We start from the raw sequence: 20,152 nt of genomic DNA, 5'->3' as shown, positions 1-20,152 counted from the left end.
CGCAAAATTGACCGCCAGCAATGTTGGTCCGGTTTTGGAAGTAAAGTAATTGAGCGCCGCATACTGGCGGTGGTAGAATACCATATTCGACACGCTACTTATGCCATTCATCCCGCTCGCACTTAGGTCATAATAGTGGTGATAATGCTACGGTTAACAAACAGCCGTTGCTGTTCTATTCACAATGTCATCATCATCATCATCATCTCGCTGTGGGCGCATTGAGAGCATATCGCTCCATGCTATCGGCTGTAGGTTGTCGACCGAGTGTAATTTGACAGCTGCCGCGCCAAGGAGCAAAAGCGTATGTAGCGTGTGCTTGACTTGACTCTGGACTCTCATGTATGCCGACACTCGTTGGAACTCTCGTCGTGACTTGGTTAGCTAGCTACGAAAATGAGTGAGCGTGAAACATTGCGCTATTTGCCATACGAGAGCCGTGCCTACTACTAGTAGACATTGAACTTTAGTACAACAAGGTGGTTAATGTTTGGAGCGGCTAACAAAATGTTTTGTGTATTTGCAAGAAGAAATTGAAATTAGTAAAACTGAAAAGCACAGTCACAGTCATAGTCCCAATCGCAGTCACAGTCACAGCCACAGCTTGGGCGCATATACTATACAACGGGCAGCGGTAGTAGCTACTATTACCACATACACACTCGCACTAGCCAAGCCAAGGCATTAGCATTCAATTAAAACAAAGAAGTTAGTGGTCACAGCTGCAGCTACACAAAAAGTCTGAATGTGTGTAAAGGTTTAAATTGTGAAAAGGTGAATATAAATTAAGAAAAAAATATAGAAAAAAAACGAAAATTAATAGCTTTAGCACATACATATAAAGTATTATTTAAAGAAGTGTATGAACATTTTGCAAAATATTTATAAGCAAAAGTGAAAAAGTGAAGTGTAGTCTGAAAAATACATACGCCTATACATATAACTTATAATGTACATGTCACAATATGTATATAGTAAGTAGACGCATATGTACAAACATACGTACAAAATTGTTGTTATTAATGAAAAAAAAAAACGCACAGTGCGCTAATAAGTACAACAAATGAAAAATTATTGTGTTCAAACAGAAAGCGAGTATTCGATTTTTCCACCGAAAATTGTGTAAAATTTTGTATACCCTCAAAGAAAAACCCCCTGCGTGAGTGACGTGAACTGAAACCCGTACTAGTGTCGTGTCGCCCCTTTCACCGCTCAGTTGTGCTCTCACGACACCGCTCCCTAAAGTGGTGCATGTGAAACTTCGCTACGCCAACATGTGCATATGTATGATTGTAGATTTGTAAGTAAGTATGCACGTATGTATATGTGTGATTGCGGGAATACATTTTTCAACTTCAACTCGGAAGCACCTCACCAGATCGAGCGACATTCTGCAATACACTGGATGATGGGCGCTTAACTATGTACAAATGTACGTGTCTGCATATGTTTGTGTGTATATACATATACATATGTGCAAAAGTAATTCCTCACCTTTCGGTCGTCTGTCGTGAACATAGAAGTATCTGGCGCTCCGCCAGACTGCACTGCAGCAATCAACGCAGCAAGAAACAAATCGAACCAACCCAAAAGGAATCGAACGGAATCAAAAGCCAAACTGGAACAGTTGGTAATGAAACGTAACTTGTGTATGAGAGTTGGAAAAAATGTTGAAAACTTGAAGTTTATCATAAGAAAATTAATATTCCAACAAAACGGCTATCACGCTATATAGATGTGTGTGTACATTTATAGAGTGGAGTGACAGACGCAAGTTGGAGCGCCACAGCGGCACACATTTCCAAATAATCATATCTTGAAATTATATCTAAACCCAATTACTCAGTTTCTCACAAAGGCAATAAAGTCTCGTGCACAATAAAAAAAGAAAGAAAGATGAAAACAAGCACTGAATAAGCGCATCTCTTTGACGTTAAAACTCGGCATTTCCATGATTCCATGGTATTTGCTTGTCAAGAGTGAGTATTCAAGAGAGCGCATACTCCGACTTTACGGAATACCACGAGCGCTCACGACAGGATAATAGAAAAAAATAAAATAGCGATATCGAATGGCGCACCAAAAGAACAGATCGAACTGAAACTGGTTCAGCCTGCCTGTAGTGCTGAAGCTGGTTGATAGCTACAGCTGCTATTTGTGCTCTTACAGCTCTGCAACGCTTTGGGCATTGTGGCCTTGCTCTGAAGGCGAGCTTTTACGGGAGGTCCTTCGCTACTGAATCTACGAGAGAGTATCGTATAGTTGCCTATTCGCCGCGTAGCTGTGGAAAAACACACCTTTCACTTATGTACTTATTAACACTACTGGGCCGCTTTTAGAACGATAATAATCATAACTACAATCAGATTATGCTGATGACGGTAACGTATATCATAATTGAGATTATGTTGCCGAACACTGTCCTGTGCACACATACAAACATATGTATGCACACATAAACACGCATATGTACAATGTACATGCATATGCTTATACATTAATTGTTTATAATTGGCCGCAGTGCAAAAAAAAAAAGGCAAAACGTGGACCTAAAAGTGTAATTATGTATGTGTGCAAAACAATAATTTACTAACGTTTTCTTATGAAAAAGCAGAATAAAGAAGGAATAATTGTGCATAGATAAACCTTGACATCTACGGAAAAATAGAAACACAGAAATGGTATCAATGTTAACAGTGGAAGTATACATATAATAGTGTCATATAATAGATTAGCAGTTTTTTCGTGAAAAATGTATGCATACCAAATATTTTTATGTTTGCAAAATCATTCCCATTCATGGGGTAATCGATTTTCTTTACGACTTGGTGTTTTCTTATCAACAATACTTAAGTTGTTTGGAAATCTTGAATATGATGATATGACATGAGGTATTATTTAAAAAATGGCTGTCAAGATTTTTTTTTAATTGTGAACTACCAAAATCTCTATGTACTGCTTCTTTTCTTTTTAACATTTCCTCTCAACTAAAAAGTGTTTAATTTCTTTGTTCAAATCAGTTCAAAATTCTTTTATTCCTGGAATTGAATAGTTTCTGCCATAATATATTTTATTTGCAGATGATAATTTACGATTCTTGAGTAGCATAACCTGTTTACTCATTTCCTTTTTGATATAGTACAAGTTTTCAACAAGAAACGTATCCATGCCACCTATGAGGTAGTGTACTTAGCGCGGTTTTTACAACTTTATGAATCGTTATATGTTCATTTTTATAGATAACTTTATGATCCATATTACATGTTCAAAGTAATTTTTTGATAAACTTACCGTTCCTAGAGTGACATCGAGTATTTTTTGATTGTATTCACTAATTTTCAGCACGTTGTAAATTTATGTAACCGTGAACGCTTGTTTTTACCGGTTTCTTTGGCTTACAGTATAATTATTTGAGAATACAACTATATTTGAAAAATTATTTAAATATTTCTTTTTCAATAAATTTAATGTCCTAGGCGGAATGTTTTGAATTACTGAATAATTTTTTTGAACAGATTATACTTGCTTGCAAATGTTTGCCAAAGCTTTTCGTTTCTTCACTTATTTGAGGCATTCATAAAACTTTCAGGGACTTACCAATGACTAAAGACCCTCTATAAGCTTTTTCATATCTGAATTTTACTCTCGCCGAGGCAAGACTACTAATCGAAAATAGTTTTTATTTTCTTTAACATACTTTCATAATAAATACCATGGTTGCTTAGCGAAATGGTAGGAAAAAAGGAATTTGAGTCATTTAAGAGCTACAAATTTATGCACCTACCTAAATAGGGCTTTTAAAGTAGTCCCATTAGATGCTTCAAAGGTCACAATCGTTAGATTTGGTTGTTGACATAGCCAATATCATAAGTAATGTTTCTGCAAAACTTTTATGGTGAAATGTCATGGTTGGGTAGTCCTACAAAAATTACGTTTTATTGGGCCTAAACACAACTGCCCAAAAATTATTTATCGACCATCTAAAAGTAAGTGCTTCGTGGTAATTTCGGGAGCAATATTTTCATTGCAAATGAACCCGAAGTTGAGGGATGACTTCGAAACAATCGATATAAAAATTAGTAACCGACTTTCGGGGTTTTCGAAATAACGTCTTTATAAGGCAGGTAATTATTTAAGTCTACTTGCACATTTTCATATGTATTTGAATAGGGGTATTTACATATGTATGTACATACATACCATCCGTACATATTTACATATTGCATTTATGGGCATATCACTGAATTTGTCGTGCTTTCTAAAAGAGCAAATGATTTTCGAAATTAGGGCATTGATTGAAGTCATTTTAATCCTCGCGTAAATAAATTTCTTTCTTAATAAAGTATATTTTCTATAATTCTCTTGTCTGTTTGTTCGTCATATAGAGATATGTAAAGAGATCCGCTATTCGTGCAAGAACTGAATACGCCTTGTTCGCGTAGCTTCCCTCCCAAATGCATATTTATGGCATATCTTCTACTTTTTGACAGGCAGAATGCTTGAAAAATAAAATGGTTTAGTGGCAGTAGGCGCACCATGCCAGGCTACTATTTAGTGCACTGCAAGATGTCTGCATAAATTTAAAAATTTATCAACCCTCCGCTCTTTCGAAGTTATATGCCCACATACGAGTATACACACGCACGCGCGCATAAGAGCACACGTATCTAGATTGTATGTATATTTATAATGTGGAGATATGGAGATAAAAGTCCACCTTTAAATGGAGCCACATATAATAAATACATATTCAGATAGAAGATATCTATGCATAAATATAGAGACCATGTCAGGTGTGTTAAGGCGCCCTAAGGCGTCTGCTGTTCTACCAACGTTGCCCCTACAGAAAAAAAAAATAAAACGAAACTTAAATTACTCGTATAATTTTGTAATTTATTTTTTTAATATAAATTTATGCATACTATACCTCATCCAGTGCCAGTGACACGGTAGTCTTATTTACATAAAGATGTGCGCTTAAGCCTGTTCGGCATTCGTGTGTGCGTGCGTGTGTTCTTTCAGTTCGTATACCATAGTCGTAATATCATTTATAGCGTAGTCGCCTCAACTTGCTTGGTTCTTGTTCCTCTCAGCATGCAACAATGCAGACGGAAGAACATACTTTTACACCTACATAGTAAAACTCGTTAATATGTATGCATTTTCAACACTTCGTTTTAGGGTGGTCGAGGAAAAATTTAATAATATAATTAACGGTTAACAAATCATGCATTTTTTTATTCTAAAAATGATAAGTTTTATGAATACTTGATTTGTTCTTGTTTCCATAAAAGAGTAACTCCTAAGCATCATTGGATATGCAGTAGCTATTAAAGGAATAAAAACAGAAATAATTATTTTCTACTATATACTATTTATTGTTAAAATCGAGTTAATTTTTTGTGGAAGTACACGTATTTTAACTTAATATAAAGAACTTTTGAGATATTTTTTTGAAGGTTATACATCCAGAGAGAATCTACTAGGCTTTATTATTTGTTTGGGTTTTAGTTTTAGTAAAGTCAAGTTGATTTTTTTCGAAGATTCAAATTTAAAGCGCAATTATTGTGCATATTTTTAACTTTTCAGAAACCAGTTACCGTAATTAATAATCAAGTTTTTCAATAAACCTAATTTCGAACCTCAAAGGAAAATATTATCTTTTTGGTTGCTAACTTCGAAAAACGCTAAGCTCTATTATTCGTTTGGGTTTAAGTTTTAGGTTAATGTCTTTCGAAGATCTAAATTTAATGCTGACGTTTTGTGCATATTGTTAACTTTTTAGAAATCACTAATTAATTTCTAAACTAAAAAAATGTTGAAAATCAATTAATTGAAATCAAGAATTTTAGTATTTTTTGACAAAAAATAAAGCAATAAAATAATTTATTTTAACTTTTTGAAAAATTCACTTATATATAGTTCTCGATATTCAAATTTATATGTGTCATACTTTACTTTTATTTTTTTTTTAAGTTGCAATAAAGCATATATGAAATTTGAGCACAAAGCAATTTGGCCAATTTGACGAACCACCCTAATATCTAGGTATGTTTGCATTTGAATGTGTCATTTTTGAATATAAAAACAATAAATAACGGATAATGACACATCACAGTTGCTTGGACGAAGTTTTAACACACACTCACCGCAACGTAAAAGAAATGACTTCAAAATTTGGGAAGAATTTAGTTAATAAGTCTAAAATACCACATACATATGTACATATATGATATGCATATGAATACAATAATGCTCTGATGTGCTAGATATTATAGAATTTATGTAATAGAGTTGCACATGAGGTTGTTCAATTCTTGTAGAAATATTCAAGTCGAGAGAAGCTTTCTCAGAATTTTATGTAAGTGATCGTCTTCTTGAGACCATGGAAAAATACTGTGAAAGTATAATATTGTAGGTTGATTTAATGCATATATTTAAGCTAGCATGTAGTCACCAAAGTATGCAGGGTGGCTTCTACATAATTTTTTTAAATAAAAATCCATTACCTCAAGTTTTTTTTTTGTTCACCCCGAAAGTTAAAACCCACCATATAGGCGGACTTTAATTAACTTGCCTTATAACTCAGTACACTAAATATGCAGCAGTGGTAAGGAATCCCTAGAGCGAGTATTAGAGTTGAAATTCTTGAGAAGAGATAATGACTTCCAGTCAAATAATTCAATTTTCATTTGCGTGAATAAATGCTTTCTTAAATTTATAGGCAATTTATTTTTTCGACTTCTAGAGTTAAGAGAATAAAAATAATAATTAAATCATAACATAAATCTTTTGAAAATATGAAAGAGCATATTCTCTGTAGTCAATAGTTGCAGCGCAATAAAATTTATATAGAATTATTTTTAAAATAGGCGCAATAATCAGTACATAATTAATAATAAATTTACTCACATACACCTACACATGCAAGTGGGACGCACAAGTAGCGCAGCCGCATTTCTTCCATACATAATTTATTCGAAGAGATTAGAAATGGAGCAAATATAGAAAGCTTTGACTTATCATTTTATTAATGTTTGTCTTATATTCTTAATATATAGCTAAATTATGAGCTAAAATTGAATTTATGTATGCATAAATGTATGTATATGTTTGTACAAATCACCGCTAGGGCTGATTAGTGTTTTAGAGTGGGTGTTAGTGTTGCACCAGCTCAGCAGTTTTCTAGTTCTAGGCGAAGTTTTTCACTGGTCGTGCTCACAATCGTTTACAAGTCTTCAAAGCATCAACACAGTCATTTGAGATATTGAAAAAGTTTTTTAAATATTTGTTTTGTGTAATTGTGATTTCGATAAGGTAACTTAAACTTTTTGGCTACCAAATGTTGTTTTTGTGTTTTGGAATCATATTAAAAATATTGATTCTAGTTTGCTACCAACGTTATACACCCAGACGGTGTTATTATATGTATATATAACTAGCTTAAATCCGCGGCTCCGCTTGAGGTTTTTTGGGAAATCATTAATCATGATAATATAATGGAATAGTTAAATTGGAATCTACCAGTACCTGTGAGATGTTATTTAGTTTTTTTTTAAGTAAAAAATTATTCAAATGATTGTTACAGGAATTCTATTTGAAATATAATTTTTTTAACATAAAACTATAAAAAGTTTACTGTGTCCGTACCGAGGTTTCAAGTTACGTCCTCACCAATTTTCAGCCAAATCGGTTCAGCCGTTTTTGAGTTATAAATATTTACTCTTTTTCTTGATTGTTGTAGACACCGCTTACGCGGTTATAGTAAGTGTAGCCAGTTCTTTCTCCACCTGGTCTTTCCAACGGAGTAGACGTGTTCCTTTTCCTATGTTTAACCCGGCGGGTTCTGCATCGAAAACTTTTTTCGGACGACACGACCTTACGCTGGCTAGGCCGCTGAACTTTGTAAATGTCAACGTAGAACTCGTACAGCTCATCGTTAAATCGTATGCGATATTCGCCGTGGCCTATGCGAAAAGGATAATAAATCTTCCGCAGAACTTTTCTCTCGAAAACTCGTAACGTCGACTCATCAGATATTGTCATCGTCTATGCCTCTGCAACATATAGGATGACGGTAATAATGAGTGACTTATAGAGTTTGGTCTTTTTTCGTCGAGAGAGGACTTTACTTCTCAATTGCAACTCAATCCCAAATAGTACATATTGCTAAGAGTTTTTTACGTTGGATTTCTCTGAGATTAATGTTGATGTTAATACTTGTTCAGGATAGACGAAATTATCTACGACTTACGATCTTTAACTGTCAACAGTGACGTGGGAGCCAAGTCGTGAATGCGACGATGTTTAATGACAGTCTGGAGAAATCAGAACTAACGGCGCGGATGTTGAGGCCAATGATATCAATATCATCGACGTCCACCAGCAGCTGTACACTCTTATAGAAGATTGTACTTGCTAAATCGTTCATTAAGGAGTCGCCTTCTTTGAAACTTCGTTTGGTATCGAACGGTTCGGAGAGGTTCTTCCCGACCCTGACGAATCTTTTGGTATTGCTCAATGTTAGTTTACATAGCCGTATTAGTTATGCGGGGATACCAAATTCAGACATAGCGGCATAAAGGAAGCCCCTTTTCGTGCTGTTAAAAGCTGCTTTGAAATCGATCAAGAAGTAATGTCTGTCGATCTTCTTTTCACGGGTCTTTTCCAAAGATTTGGCGTTGATTTTCCAGGCTTAAAGCCACACTGATAAGGTCCAGTCATTTATACATATGTATATCGGAACTGAACGATATACTTGTATTACACAATCGATGGTGATTTTGTAAAAAAGGCTTCCGTCAAGATCTTCTGCTGGACTAAAGGAATACCTGTGCGATTTTCAAGTTTTTCCGTGCTGTGGTTCGGACGTTATGCGAGCACATAACGAAATAACTTTTAATTTTTTTTATGTACATATATATATAGATTTCTAATTAGGGAATACGCATTCATGTTTTTCGAACGAATGAAGTATCTTACAACTTAGAAGGAAATAAGAAACGTTTGAAGAAAATTTATTACATGGGAGAATTGTGATGGAAGGTCCCCGTGTTGAGCTAGGAGATGTGCGAAGGTAATAGGAAAAGTAATTATTTCATTCATTCCTTAGATTAGGAATAACAATGGAAAATATATTTGGATCAGTTAAATTAGCGGCAAAAATGTTATTTTAAAATATATATATAAACGATCGGAACTAAGGACTTTTATGAGAAACTTTTTTATTTGATGAGATGTGTTCACTAAATTCGTTATAATTTTTCCTAAGGCAAGAAAGTAATCTCCGAAGGAATGTTTAGATCGGATCACTATAGCTGGAATATCGGAATCAAATGATTGCATGAAAAACTTTTTCATTGAGGAGATATCTTCAAGAAATTTGGCATGAGTTCCTGTCCTTGACAATAATGCAATTTTCGGAAAAATTGTTCAGATCGAATTGCTATTATAGCTGCCATACAAATTGACTGATCAAAATCTAGCTCTTGCAAGGAGTGTTTTATTTTTGTGAAGCGCATTATAGTCAAATTCGAAATTTTTCAAAGTCTGGAATTATGTTAAGTTTAAATTTGTTTAGCAATCGAGGTCCACCGTATAGACGTAATATACTATCTTTATTAATTTGCATGTAATCAAAATTACCAAAAACCAACTTGTTTTAAGTGGGCAGTCAAGGTGTGTTCTTTAAATCTCTTTAAAAAGCGGTCACAACTTGTAAGGTTTAGTTGAATATCTAATCTGAAACATTTTCATATAATTTCCTATTATAAGCACAATGAAGTGAATATTTAAAACATTCGGAACTAGTAATTGCTTTTAGCCCATGTAATACGTGCTTTGATTGAAGTATATGATTAGAAAGTGAGGCCATCTTGCAGCCAACAAATCCCTTTTTCATTATAATTTATTAGGAGTAAATATGGCAGAATTCCAAATTTGTCTAGTCATTCATAGATTTTTCGATTTTTCAGCTTTGAAAACATTCTTAAGTAGCGGTAACAGATGTTGTAACAAATTGAAGGGAACTGTCACTTGCGCAATAAAAAGATTGTTAATTGAATGGTTAAGTATTGTTTAATAGGTTAAGACGATTACAAGGGTAATCAGGTGAAAAGTACTGTACTGGAATTTATACCGGTTTTATTTATAACAACATAAGGCGGAAATCCAAGATAAGAAAGAAAGAATAAGATTTTAGCATCTCACTAAGAATTGTGCGGGAGCTGTTAAAGCCAGTCAGACAGATTGAGCTTTTAAGGCACAATTAAAACATATTGCCGCTCAGGGGAGGAAAATACTTAGCGCATTTCTTTGCATAATGTCTAAATTAGTCCCTTGGCGTAGAACAGATGTGTGGGAGGACATAGGTATTTAATATGCATCCTTGTAAATTAAAACGCGTAAGCAGACATATGTATGTATAAAAAACACAGCACTGCGTACTTGTGGATGTCTCACTCCTTTTAATTGCATTTCCGGATACAAACATATTTTTATTAACGGTAATTAAAATGTTATAAAAAGGAACATATATGTAAAGCAAAGATACAATTTTGCAACAGACGACTTTTTTAACGAAATGCAATTACACACATACACAGGCTAGCTTGTAATTTAATTACACCTACATATGTGTGAACATAAAAAACATATTACTCCATAAGATTTCTCATTAGCCTTATTTCATGTTGCATTTCTTTCTTCCCATTGCAGTGCGAGACGGCGGAAGGTAGACGTAGAAGAAGCAGCAGTAGTGGCAGCAACAGTGCAGCACCAACAACAACTATTCCAATGAGGGCGACAATAAAGTACTCACCGCCTAGCTCGAATTCGAATCAAAATGTTCCTCATGCAGAATGCACAACAACAAAAACAAAGACAAAGATAAAAGCAACAGAAACTACATTAGGATGCGTGGATGTGGTAGACAGCGATCAGGAGGACGACAACAACTGCAACAACGGTGGCAGCAGCAGTAAGAACTGTAGCTGCGACGATCCCATTGCAATCGACATGGGCCGGAGGCAGCGGTGTAGGCACAATTATAGCCACGGTGACAGTGAAACGCGAGTTGTCACAAGGGGCGACAGCATGAGTGCGAATCTGAGAAGCAATTGCTGTCAACGTGAACATAAAAATTATCGCAAACATGTGATGTCCCAACTGCCAAGCCGCAAGAGGGACGACATCAACGATGACGACGATAACCACATGATGAGGCCAGCGTCTGTCACAGAAGTACGAGAACGTCGCCAGCCGCAATATACACGCGACTTTACAGTAAATTTAGCGACGCAAGTCAAGACATCCAGAAGATTGAAGAGGATGTGTGACGATTTTGCAACAGCACCACAGACACAATTAGCAAATGAGTCAGAAATTGAAGGAACGTTGGAATCAGCATTTGACCGGGGCATAATGAGAGCCACACTAAATGCAGGTGAAAGCTCAGACTCTGTTGTTAGCGATTCGGACGATCTTAAATCTAGCTCACAGGAAAGACTAACACCCACGGCGTTACCGTCAACATTACCCACATCACACACGGAGTCTAGCACAGTAAAGACACCAACACCACACATTTGCCTAGCGGATAATTTTAGTTTAAGTAACAAAAGACAATTAGTTATGCCAATTGAGGAAGAGAATAGATTAGGAAATGTATTTGCTGGTGCGCAGCTACTCAATGAGCTGCCATTGGAACGACGCCCAAGCACTGATTGGCATAATTTCTCAACGCTTCAAGCGCAAGCACAATGGCGTCATAGAATATTTTCACGACCCACTTCGAACTCGCTGACAGTGGGCATTGAGCGGGCTTTTGCCTTTCTCGCTTCTGCAATCGATGCAAGAAGGAATCAATTGAGGCACGGGATCGCCCAACAACAAGCTGTGCTTCGCAGTCTTGCTGAGGCTGCAGCATCAGGAAATTCGCAAACAACGACAACAACATTAGACTGCAGGTGCTTTAAGGAATATAGTGATATTTGTATGTTTGCTGATCAAGCGGAAACGGAGGTGGATGTTGATGCTGTACAGGCAGAAACCGTACATGAAAGAGAATTGTACGACTTAGCAGGACATAGTGATAGACGAGTGGCAAGCCAAGAACATCGGCATACAGCACAACGATTCAATTTCTTTTCCTCGTCTACACTGCTGATGCGAACAAACATTTTCTCTATGGCATTAACGGGTGTGCCGCCTTGGCCGACTAATCTTTTGCTTTTATCACTATTTATGCTGAGTTTAACTGCGCCGGCCAGTTGCTGGACAGGACGATCAGATGGTGAGTGTTTCTTATATTCTTAGTTTTTGCTCTTTAAAGTAAAAAAAAATATTCAAAAAATATCCAAAAATATTCAAAAAATATTTTTTTGATAGAAGTTAAAAAAATAGTTGATTTTAATAGGAGAATGCCGTTTCTAATGGAAAAGTCCAGTTGATGTTTTCTTTCTTTTAACTCTATTACCTTGATAGTTAGCAACCATATGGTGCACCGTAAATAAATTTGTTTATACCGTTTTCGAGCTACAGAGATTCGGGAACATACATATTCTTGCAGAAGTGGCTTTATGTTCTGGAGCTTGTTACTAGTAATTCTTATGAAATTAATGAATAAGATTTCAAATATTTTGTAGTATACCTGATGTGGTTGATTAATTCGGTTTATCAATTTTATCGCTTTACGAAAAAAATTTTTGTCATACAAGTAGAACTATATATTGTTCTCTATGCTATAAGCTTATACATGGCTGACGTAAATTTGTTAACCATTTTAATTTTTGACGCTATGATTCTTGCCTTTTATAGATATTTATTAGTTTTTAATATAATTATCTAATTATCAGTACCAATCAGACATTTGGTAATCAAAAAACTTGTATGATACATACATATTTACATATGTATGTATGTATATATGGAATTTGTAATATTTGAATTTTTATTTTGAATGCCAGATTCAACTTGTTATTAAGCTATATTGCAGAAGTTATTTGCATCATTCCTTTAAAAGTATTTTATTGTCACATCTCGTTGAAAAGAGTCTCGCCTTTTGTGCCTCATGGCGAATACCCGGAATGTGGCACATATTTACAGTCCACAGCAGTGTCGACTGTCCCTCCGATATAGGGTAAGTGTGCTGAGTACACAGCGGTCAAGTCACCCCTAAGTGCATACTACGGTGTACATACAAGTTAACTCAAACGTATATATGTATGTAACATATTTGCGGCGTTTACAAAACGTACGTAAAATATAATAAAAAATTACACTAAAGTGCAGGCATTCCTTTCCTGTCTCGGAGTATCTATTAGTCGAAGTGGGTACTCCAGTTGTCGTGCATATACTTGTAGATATCTACATATGTATTTGTTTGTTTGAATGAGTTTGGCTGTGCATTTCAGCAGCGCTCGGTGCACCGTGCACATAAATATGTTGTCAATGCCTTCAACGGTTGACGGTAAGGGAGACGCTCAGTAGGTAATTGTTACTTTTTTATATTCTTCAAACGCGTCTGAACTCACTAATATGCCTGCATTTTCATAAGCATTTACGCTTTGTTGCGTCGTGGGCTTCGTTTTGTCCACGGTTGACACTACATAACGCTTTCGTTTTCTTTAACTTTCCATTTCTCTTCACACACTCGTGCCCAGGGTGGTTGCATGCCACTAATCCGAACAATTTACAGAAATTAAAAAGCCACAAATCTTTTGTACGAAATGAAGGCTTAATTATGCATTGTCGTTGGATAAATAGTATGTATGTCGCTACTTACATGTGTATATATGTACTTGTGTGTTGAATATTAATGTGATTATCGGATACATACAATACATAAAATTATAAATGCAAGTTCATTATGATTGCATAATTTTCGACGAAATTTCCGTTATTCTCACTTGAATGTGCCTTAAATATGCATTTACGACATTTAGGGTGCCATGTATGATAGATATTTTTATGAGTTTATAATTGAACAGAATATTTCTATTGAAGACTGGAATTCCAAATCGAGAATTTGTCGTCGAATTCATGCTGTCAACTGCAAGTAAGAAGCTTTTTTTTTTAACGCGCTATTTCATTAAGTTCGAAATTTCTACACTTTCCCTATGAAGGTTCTGCGGATTTGATCCCGCTTTTCAACAAACAAATTAATTTTATAAGAATAATTTTCATGACAGACTGTAATTAAGGTATAATGTCTACCGAGTGGTGAGTGGTGTTAAAGTTATCCTATGAATGCTGGCTCCTACAGGTTTAAATCCGCTTTTCAACTTTCCATAACAGTAAATGTCATGCGATATATTTAGGTCACGTGTCACTAGTATTGTTGTCACCTACCGAAAAAGGATGTCAGCTGGTACTACATAGCTTAGGAGATCATCTTCTCTTTTATCTTAGAGGGTTGATTTCTGCTTTACTGGTAATCGTATGTTTTTTTTTTCGTCTGTTATTCCAGCAAGACTGTGAACCAAATATATTGAAGAGTAATTTGAGTATTCGCAATCATGAACATCGCTTAGTATTATTATTAGTATATGAAATGTATGAAAACGTTATATGACATAGAGAAGATTAGAGATAAACTTTGTGTTTCTCGGAATGATTATCGTCGTCAATATGGTCACAGATAAGTTACAATAAAATCCCCGAAATATATAGTATACGTATGACACATTAATCTATCTGTCTTGTAATTTCCTGTTTTTGCTTTTCAATTCAATTGTAAGGGGTCAGAACGTCAAATGTAGGTTTATAAAAAATATTGTTTCGGTTCTAGAATAACGGAAAATTCCAACCTCACATTTAAAAAAAAACTTGTTAAGAATAATTATTATTGTGTCGTCGTCTATTAGGTTGCAGAGAGGTTAGAATAAAATCCCCTGTATAGTATGTTTATAAAAAGTTAATCTGCCTGATCTTTATGAACTGTCAATATTTTAGTGATTTTATTATCGTCGTTACAGTTTGTGATTTCTCGGTTTTTGTTTCTCAATTGTCAGGGGTCAAAAAATTGTCTGTATATTTATAAAAAATATTGTTTCGCGTTCTAGAATAACGGGAAATTCCAATCTTGAATTAAAAAAACTTGCGATAATGCATATTGATTATTGTTTTTAACATTTACGTAAGTTTGTACTAAATATTATTTTATATTTTCATTGGCAGTTCCAACAAATTGCACTTTTCCCGCACGTTGGGAAGGTTCATGGTTCCTATCTGGCTATCAACAGTCTATTCATATAAAAGGCTCACAATTCAGTTATCGTGGTAAATGTGCGGCTTCGGATGGTAACAAATATTTGATTGTTGACGAGTAAGTTGAAATGTTCTCTTCACTTTTCAAACATGTATCTAAATATATAGTATTTAATATTATAATTTATAATATAATATTTAATTGAGCAGCAGTTCAGCGCTTTAAAGAAAAACATTATTAATAAATGCAAAGCAGTGGGCTAAAAAACAGAAATTAATGCAGATATTTAAAATTTTGGCAAACACTTTTTTGGGGGTAAATTTTCAAAAAAAAAAAAAATAAAATAAACAAGTAAAATAAATTAAGCTTAAATTTTATGATTCAGAATTTTAAAATTACAATTTTATATAAATATAGGTTGGTATTTATAAAGTTGTTGTACTGTTCTTGCCTATTTTATACATATTTTCATATATAAATATATTTTTAATGGTAACAAAATTGTTGCAACTAAATACGGTATGCGTATTAAATGTGCTTACCTAATTTAAAAAAAATCATATTTTTTATGGTCCCCGTATTACGTTAACTACTATTCCCGCTCCTTGTATTGTTCCACAGAGTTTTACGTTTGCTCTTTCACACCATACTTGCGTGTAACGTATTTGTTAAAAAAAATAAATTATTATTATTTTTTTAATTTTGTTGGCTTTTGACATTCTTACAAAACACTGTTTTAAGAAAATATTTTCTTTAAATCTTTGTTGCAATTTTTTCTTTAATACAAAATCATTCTTCCTTTGCTTGATACCATTCGAACACACAATTTGTTTTTAACTGGAACGCGCATTTTCTTGTGTGCGTTCTTGAAATTAATCTTAATTTTTTTTTCTTTTCCGTACATGTTTTTCGTGTGACTGTCCTTTTTCTCTACTGTCTTGTTACCAGTTGTTTGATAATGACGTTATTTTGTAGCTGAAATGGAAATAGTTTTACTTTTTTGTTGAGAAATCGTAAAAATTCATAACTCTTTAAGTTCTTTAGCAGCAAAATACAAACGTGTTGACAAAGAAATATCTTAAATGTGTTATGAGCATACTTTTAATGATTATTTTATTCAAACTACTTACACACAGACATAATATATACATAAAAAAAAAACAATTTGATTAAAAAAATACAAACAGCTTGTTTTGTCTTGTATGTCTTTACAATATTGAATTTCTCTTAGTTTCAGTAACGCTTTATGATGTGTCTTTTTTCTAAAAGAGAAACAAATGTTTTCCAAGTATTTTGCACAGTACATAACGTTATTTATTATGTTTTCTAATTTCTATCACAGTGTTTATTTTTTTACTAAAACATTTATTCCTTTTTTTTGCGTATTTTATATACCGTTTTTACAGAGTTGTATTTTTTATGATATCGTTTACTTTTTAAAACATTTCAAGTTTATTTTGTTCACTTTTCATGGTTGTGAAAAATTGTGCATTTCGAACTATAATGTAGACTTACACCTAGACATGTGGTCATAGGTATATGTACATAAACATAATAATTTGTGCGTTTGAAACAAGTCAATGCTTTATTAGACGATTAGAACGCGACTGCTATAAAAAAGAATATTGCATATAGTTAAAACATATAAATTCACATAAATTTTTCCCTTAAAAAAGTAATAATATCGTTCATTTCGGTTCCGAGGCAGTTTTCGGCAGTTGCACCTCAAGGCGAGAATTTTGTAAATCTATCCAAAATTTACATGTCGAAATATGTTTTCCAAACATATTTTAGATTGAGCTTAACATTTTAAGAATTAAACTTTTTTAGCGTGAAATGATAATATCCTATGATTATTTTGATCTTTCAAAGACCAGTGTGTAAGATAAGCAAAAATTAGGTCAGTCCCTAGAAGGAATAAGCCTTTATTATATAAATCTTAAAGGCTTGATACCGGTTGTTGCCAGCCTGTTCAAGCTTAGAACATAAACTCGCTCGAATAACAGTCATAAAACCGACAGTTGTGGGAATTATAACAGATGTCGAATAAATCTTTCGCGTTTTCATAACATTTTTAAGGTTATACGATGCTTGTGAATATCATAATGCACAGTTTTCTGCATATCTATATAAAAATCTCCATATTTGTTCTTTCTTTTACATTTACCGTACTGTTTTTTATCACCCTTAATTTTTCTCCATTATATTTTTATTCATTGCATAAATATTTAATTCACAAACCAAATTTTTGATTTGAGAACTAATTTTTGAAATTCCTAATGAAATAAACTATCGTTTTCGCAACAAGTTGTCAATTACATTTGAATAAATTTACACATACTAATTACATAAATATTTATAAACGTATTTTACATATAACCTTAAACGTTGATTGAGCATAATTAACTTCATTTGAAAAAAAAAAAAAACAAAACAAAACAAAAATTTTGAAAACAAACTGCACACACATGCAGTTCAAAAACATATTCACATTACCTACCTACCTCAAAATACATACCTATGAGTACTTACATATACGTATTTATGAAATATTTATTTTAGTATTTATTTTTCGTTTTATATTAAACATTTTAAACAATTGAAATAAGCAATAAATAATTTGACATAACATTTTTTGTTTGTGCCGAAATGCAAAGTATATTACATGAATACATAAATATTTGTAGGAAAGGATGTCATCGGTGCCTGGTTATCTATGAAAAACATAAAAATGTTCTTCAATATAAAGAAAGTGAGTGCGAAGGTGATAGTATGTATATGCATCAAACGAATCCATCTGCCATGGCGATGCGTAGCGTTTTAAAACAAAGCGAACATAGGGGGGGAGCTCATCCCAATTTGAACAACAACAACGGGCATTCAAGACTATCCTCATCGGATCAGTATATAATGAGATCCTATGATGATATGAATGATTGTAAGCATTAATTTTTTTTTATTTCCTCTATTCAAACTCACTCTCTAGCTATCTATCTAACTGTCTGTCACGCTCTTTGTCTATTTTTTGCAAAATCAAAAACAAAAGAAAATACGAAGTTTTTGTTTATGATTTTTTTGATATATTTATGTTTTTTTTGGAAATATATTTTTAAGTTCTTATTGTGTGATTTGAGTTATGTATAATTTGTTTTGTTGATTTGTGTGCATTTCTATGTTTTCTCATCCAGTTATATATTGTTTTCTGTTTAATTTTTGATTTCACAACTTTCATATTTCGTTTTATTGCACCCGTTTTAGCAAAGATTCATGCTAGGTTTCTACAGCAAATCGTTTAAGTTTATTGTTAGGGTATTTCATTAACGCATTTACTATTTAATATTTTATACATACATACATATTTATGTGCATCACGATTTTTCAATTTCCCCGCATTTTAAATGCTAATTAAATCTATGTTTTCGGTTGTTTGTTTTTCATTTCTCACTAGCTTATATTTTGTAAATTATTTTTTAAGTATTTTTCAATTTCTATCGCAAATTAGTAAATATATAATTTTGGTTTTTAACTCATATATATGTAAATTTCAAGAATATGTTTTATCCATTTAGTTTTCTACTTTTAGTTGGTTTGATAAAAATGACTAATAAATGCAGGAAAAGCCAGACACAAACACCAAATTGTATACTTGTAAATAGTTACTCCAAAACATAACACATACATTGAAAAATGCATATTTATATATATAAATAAATCGATATTTTAGTCCATTCAATATTCGAAAATTCCGAAAGTTTTGCGTTTTCTTAAATTTTTTTCGTTTTTTTTTGTTCATCTTTGCCTCTCATTTAGTTCATAGCAAGGGTCCTCTCTCTCTCGCAAATAATCACAGTTAAAAAGAAAAAAATATAAAGAATAAAAAATATATATAATTTAGTGGCAAACAATATTTTTACACATATAATAACGTTAACGTTTTGAACGTAAATAAAAGAAAGATGTTATTTTTTAAGCGTACGTATTAGCGGATTAGCAGTTTAACCCGTCCCAACTTTTGTAAGATACGTATTTTTCAAATATAATTCAAAACATTCAAAACATTCAAAATAAATCAAAAAAACAAAGTCAGCGAATGGCTGGTGAAGTGTTCAAACAATATACATATGTATAAATACAATACCTATTCATAAATACATACACGAGGAAGTTAAAAAAAAAAATAAATAAAGTTAAAAAATGGTTGATATGACGGTTAATTAAATTGACAAGCAATTGCGGTGGTCATTATGTTTTGATGTTAAATAGCTATTGTACATAAATAAAGCAGCTAAAGCAATTGCATAAATTTGCATACAATACATAATTATAACACAAAAAATACACGCATATATATAAACATACTTAAATTTTTATATAATTTTCTCTTTTGTGTTTGTTCGAAAATTTTATTTTAACACACATAACTGTAAATAATTGACTTTTGTAAATAAAACTTGTTTGTTAATATTTTTATACTTAAATATTATATATAAATATATATATATATATATGAATTATATACATATTACATATAATTATTTGAAACTGAAACCATAATATCTGATATGTATTTCTGTATTTCGTTTTTCTTCCTATTTAACTTTTATTTGACTAATCGACAACTATTGTACTCTGATAAAAATATATTGAAAGCATTTGCTCTGTCATTTACTCTGTACTGAAAAGGCTGGCACTATTTAGTTGAATACTCATACTTGTCACCTTACGAACATACTATATATATGTATATATATATATACTCTAACTAAATGGTTAAAGCATAGACCGTAATTGAATTAACTAGTTCTTAACTACTTCAGATCGGACCAGTCGACTGGTTTCGAAAAAAAAAATTAAAATAGCTAACAGAGCTTATGACATTTAAAAAAATAATTATCAGCTAATTGAAATACCAATTATTCAACAGTAGATCCTTGCATAATTGAT

The 20,152-nt window shown here is 33.0% G+C and overlaps 1 protein-coding gene across 7 annotated transcripts in view; it reads left to right on the top strand.

Moving 5' to 3' along the window:
* Positions 1–404: 404 nt before the first annotated feature.
* Positions 405–20,152, top strand: part of LOC105222833 (uncharacterized) — a 35,042-nt gene continuing 15,294 nt past the window's right edge. Inside the window, exons 1-4 of one of the 7 annotated variants that reach the window (XM_049449081.1) lie at positions 405–774; positions 10,717–12,292; positions 15,178–15,325; positions 17,896–18,148. In XM_049449081.1, coding sequence (XP_049305038.1) covers positions 10,795–12,292; positions 15,178–15,325; positions 17,896–18,148 — 1,899 coding nt within the window. In that variant the 5' untranslated portion in view covers positions 405–774; positions 10,717–10,794. Of the gene's footprint in view, positions 775–950; positions 975–2,354; positions 2,382–2,663; positions 2,697–7,159; positions 7,318–10,716; positions 12,293–15,177; positions 15,326–17,895; positions 18,149–20,152 lie in introns of those variants that run through there. The other 6 variants (XM_049449080.1, XM_049449078.1, XM_049449083.1 and 3 more) reach the window with 6 other exon arrangements.

The sequence above is a fragment of the Bactrocera dorsalis genome, chromosome 2 (assembly GCF_023373825.1).
Source record: "Bactrocera dorsalis isolate Fly_Bdor chromosome 2, ASM2337382v1, whole genome shotgun sequence".
In the NCBI taxonomy this organism is placed as follows: domain Eukaryota; kingdom Metazoa; phylum Arthropoda; class Insecta; order Diptera; family Tephritidae; genus Bactrocera; species Bactrocera dorsalis.
The sequence above is the reverse complement of the archived record's forward strand: the minus strand, read 5'-3'. Positions and strand labels throughout refer to the sequence as shown.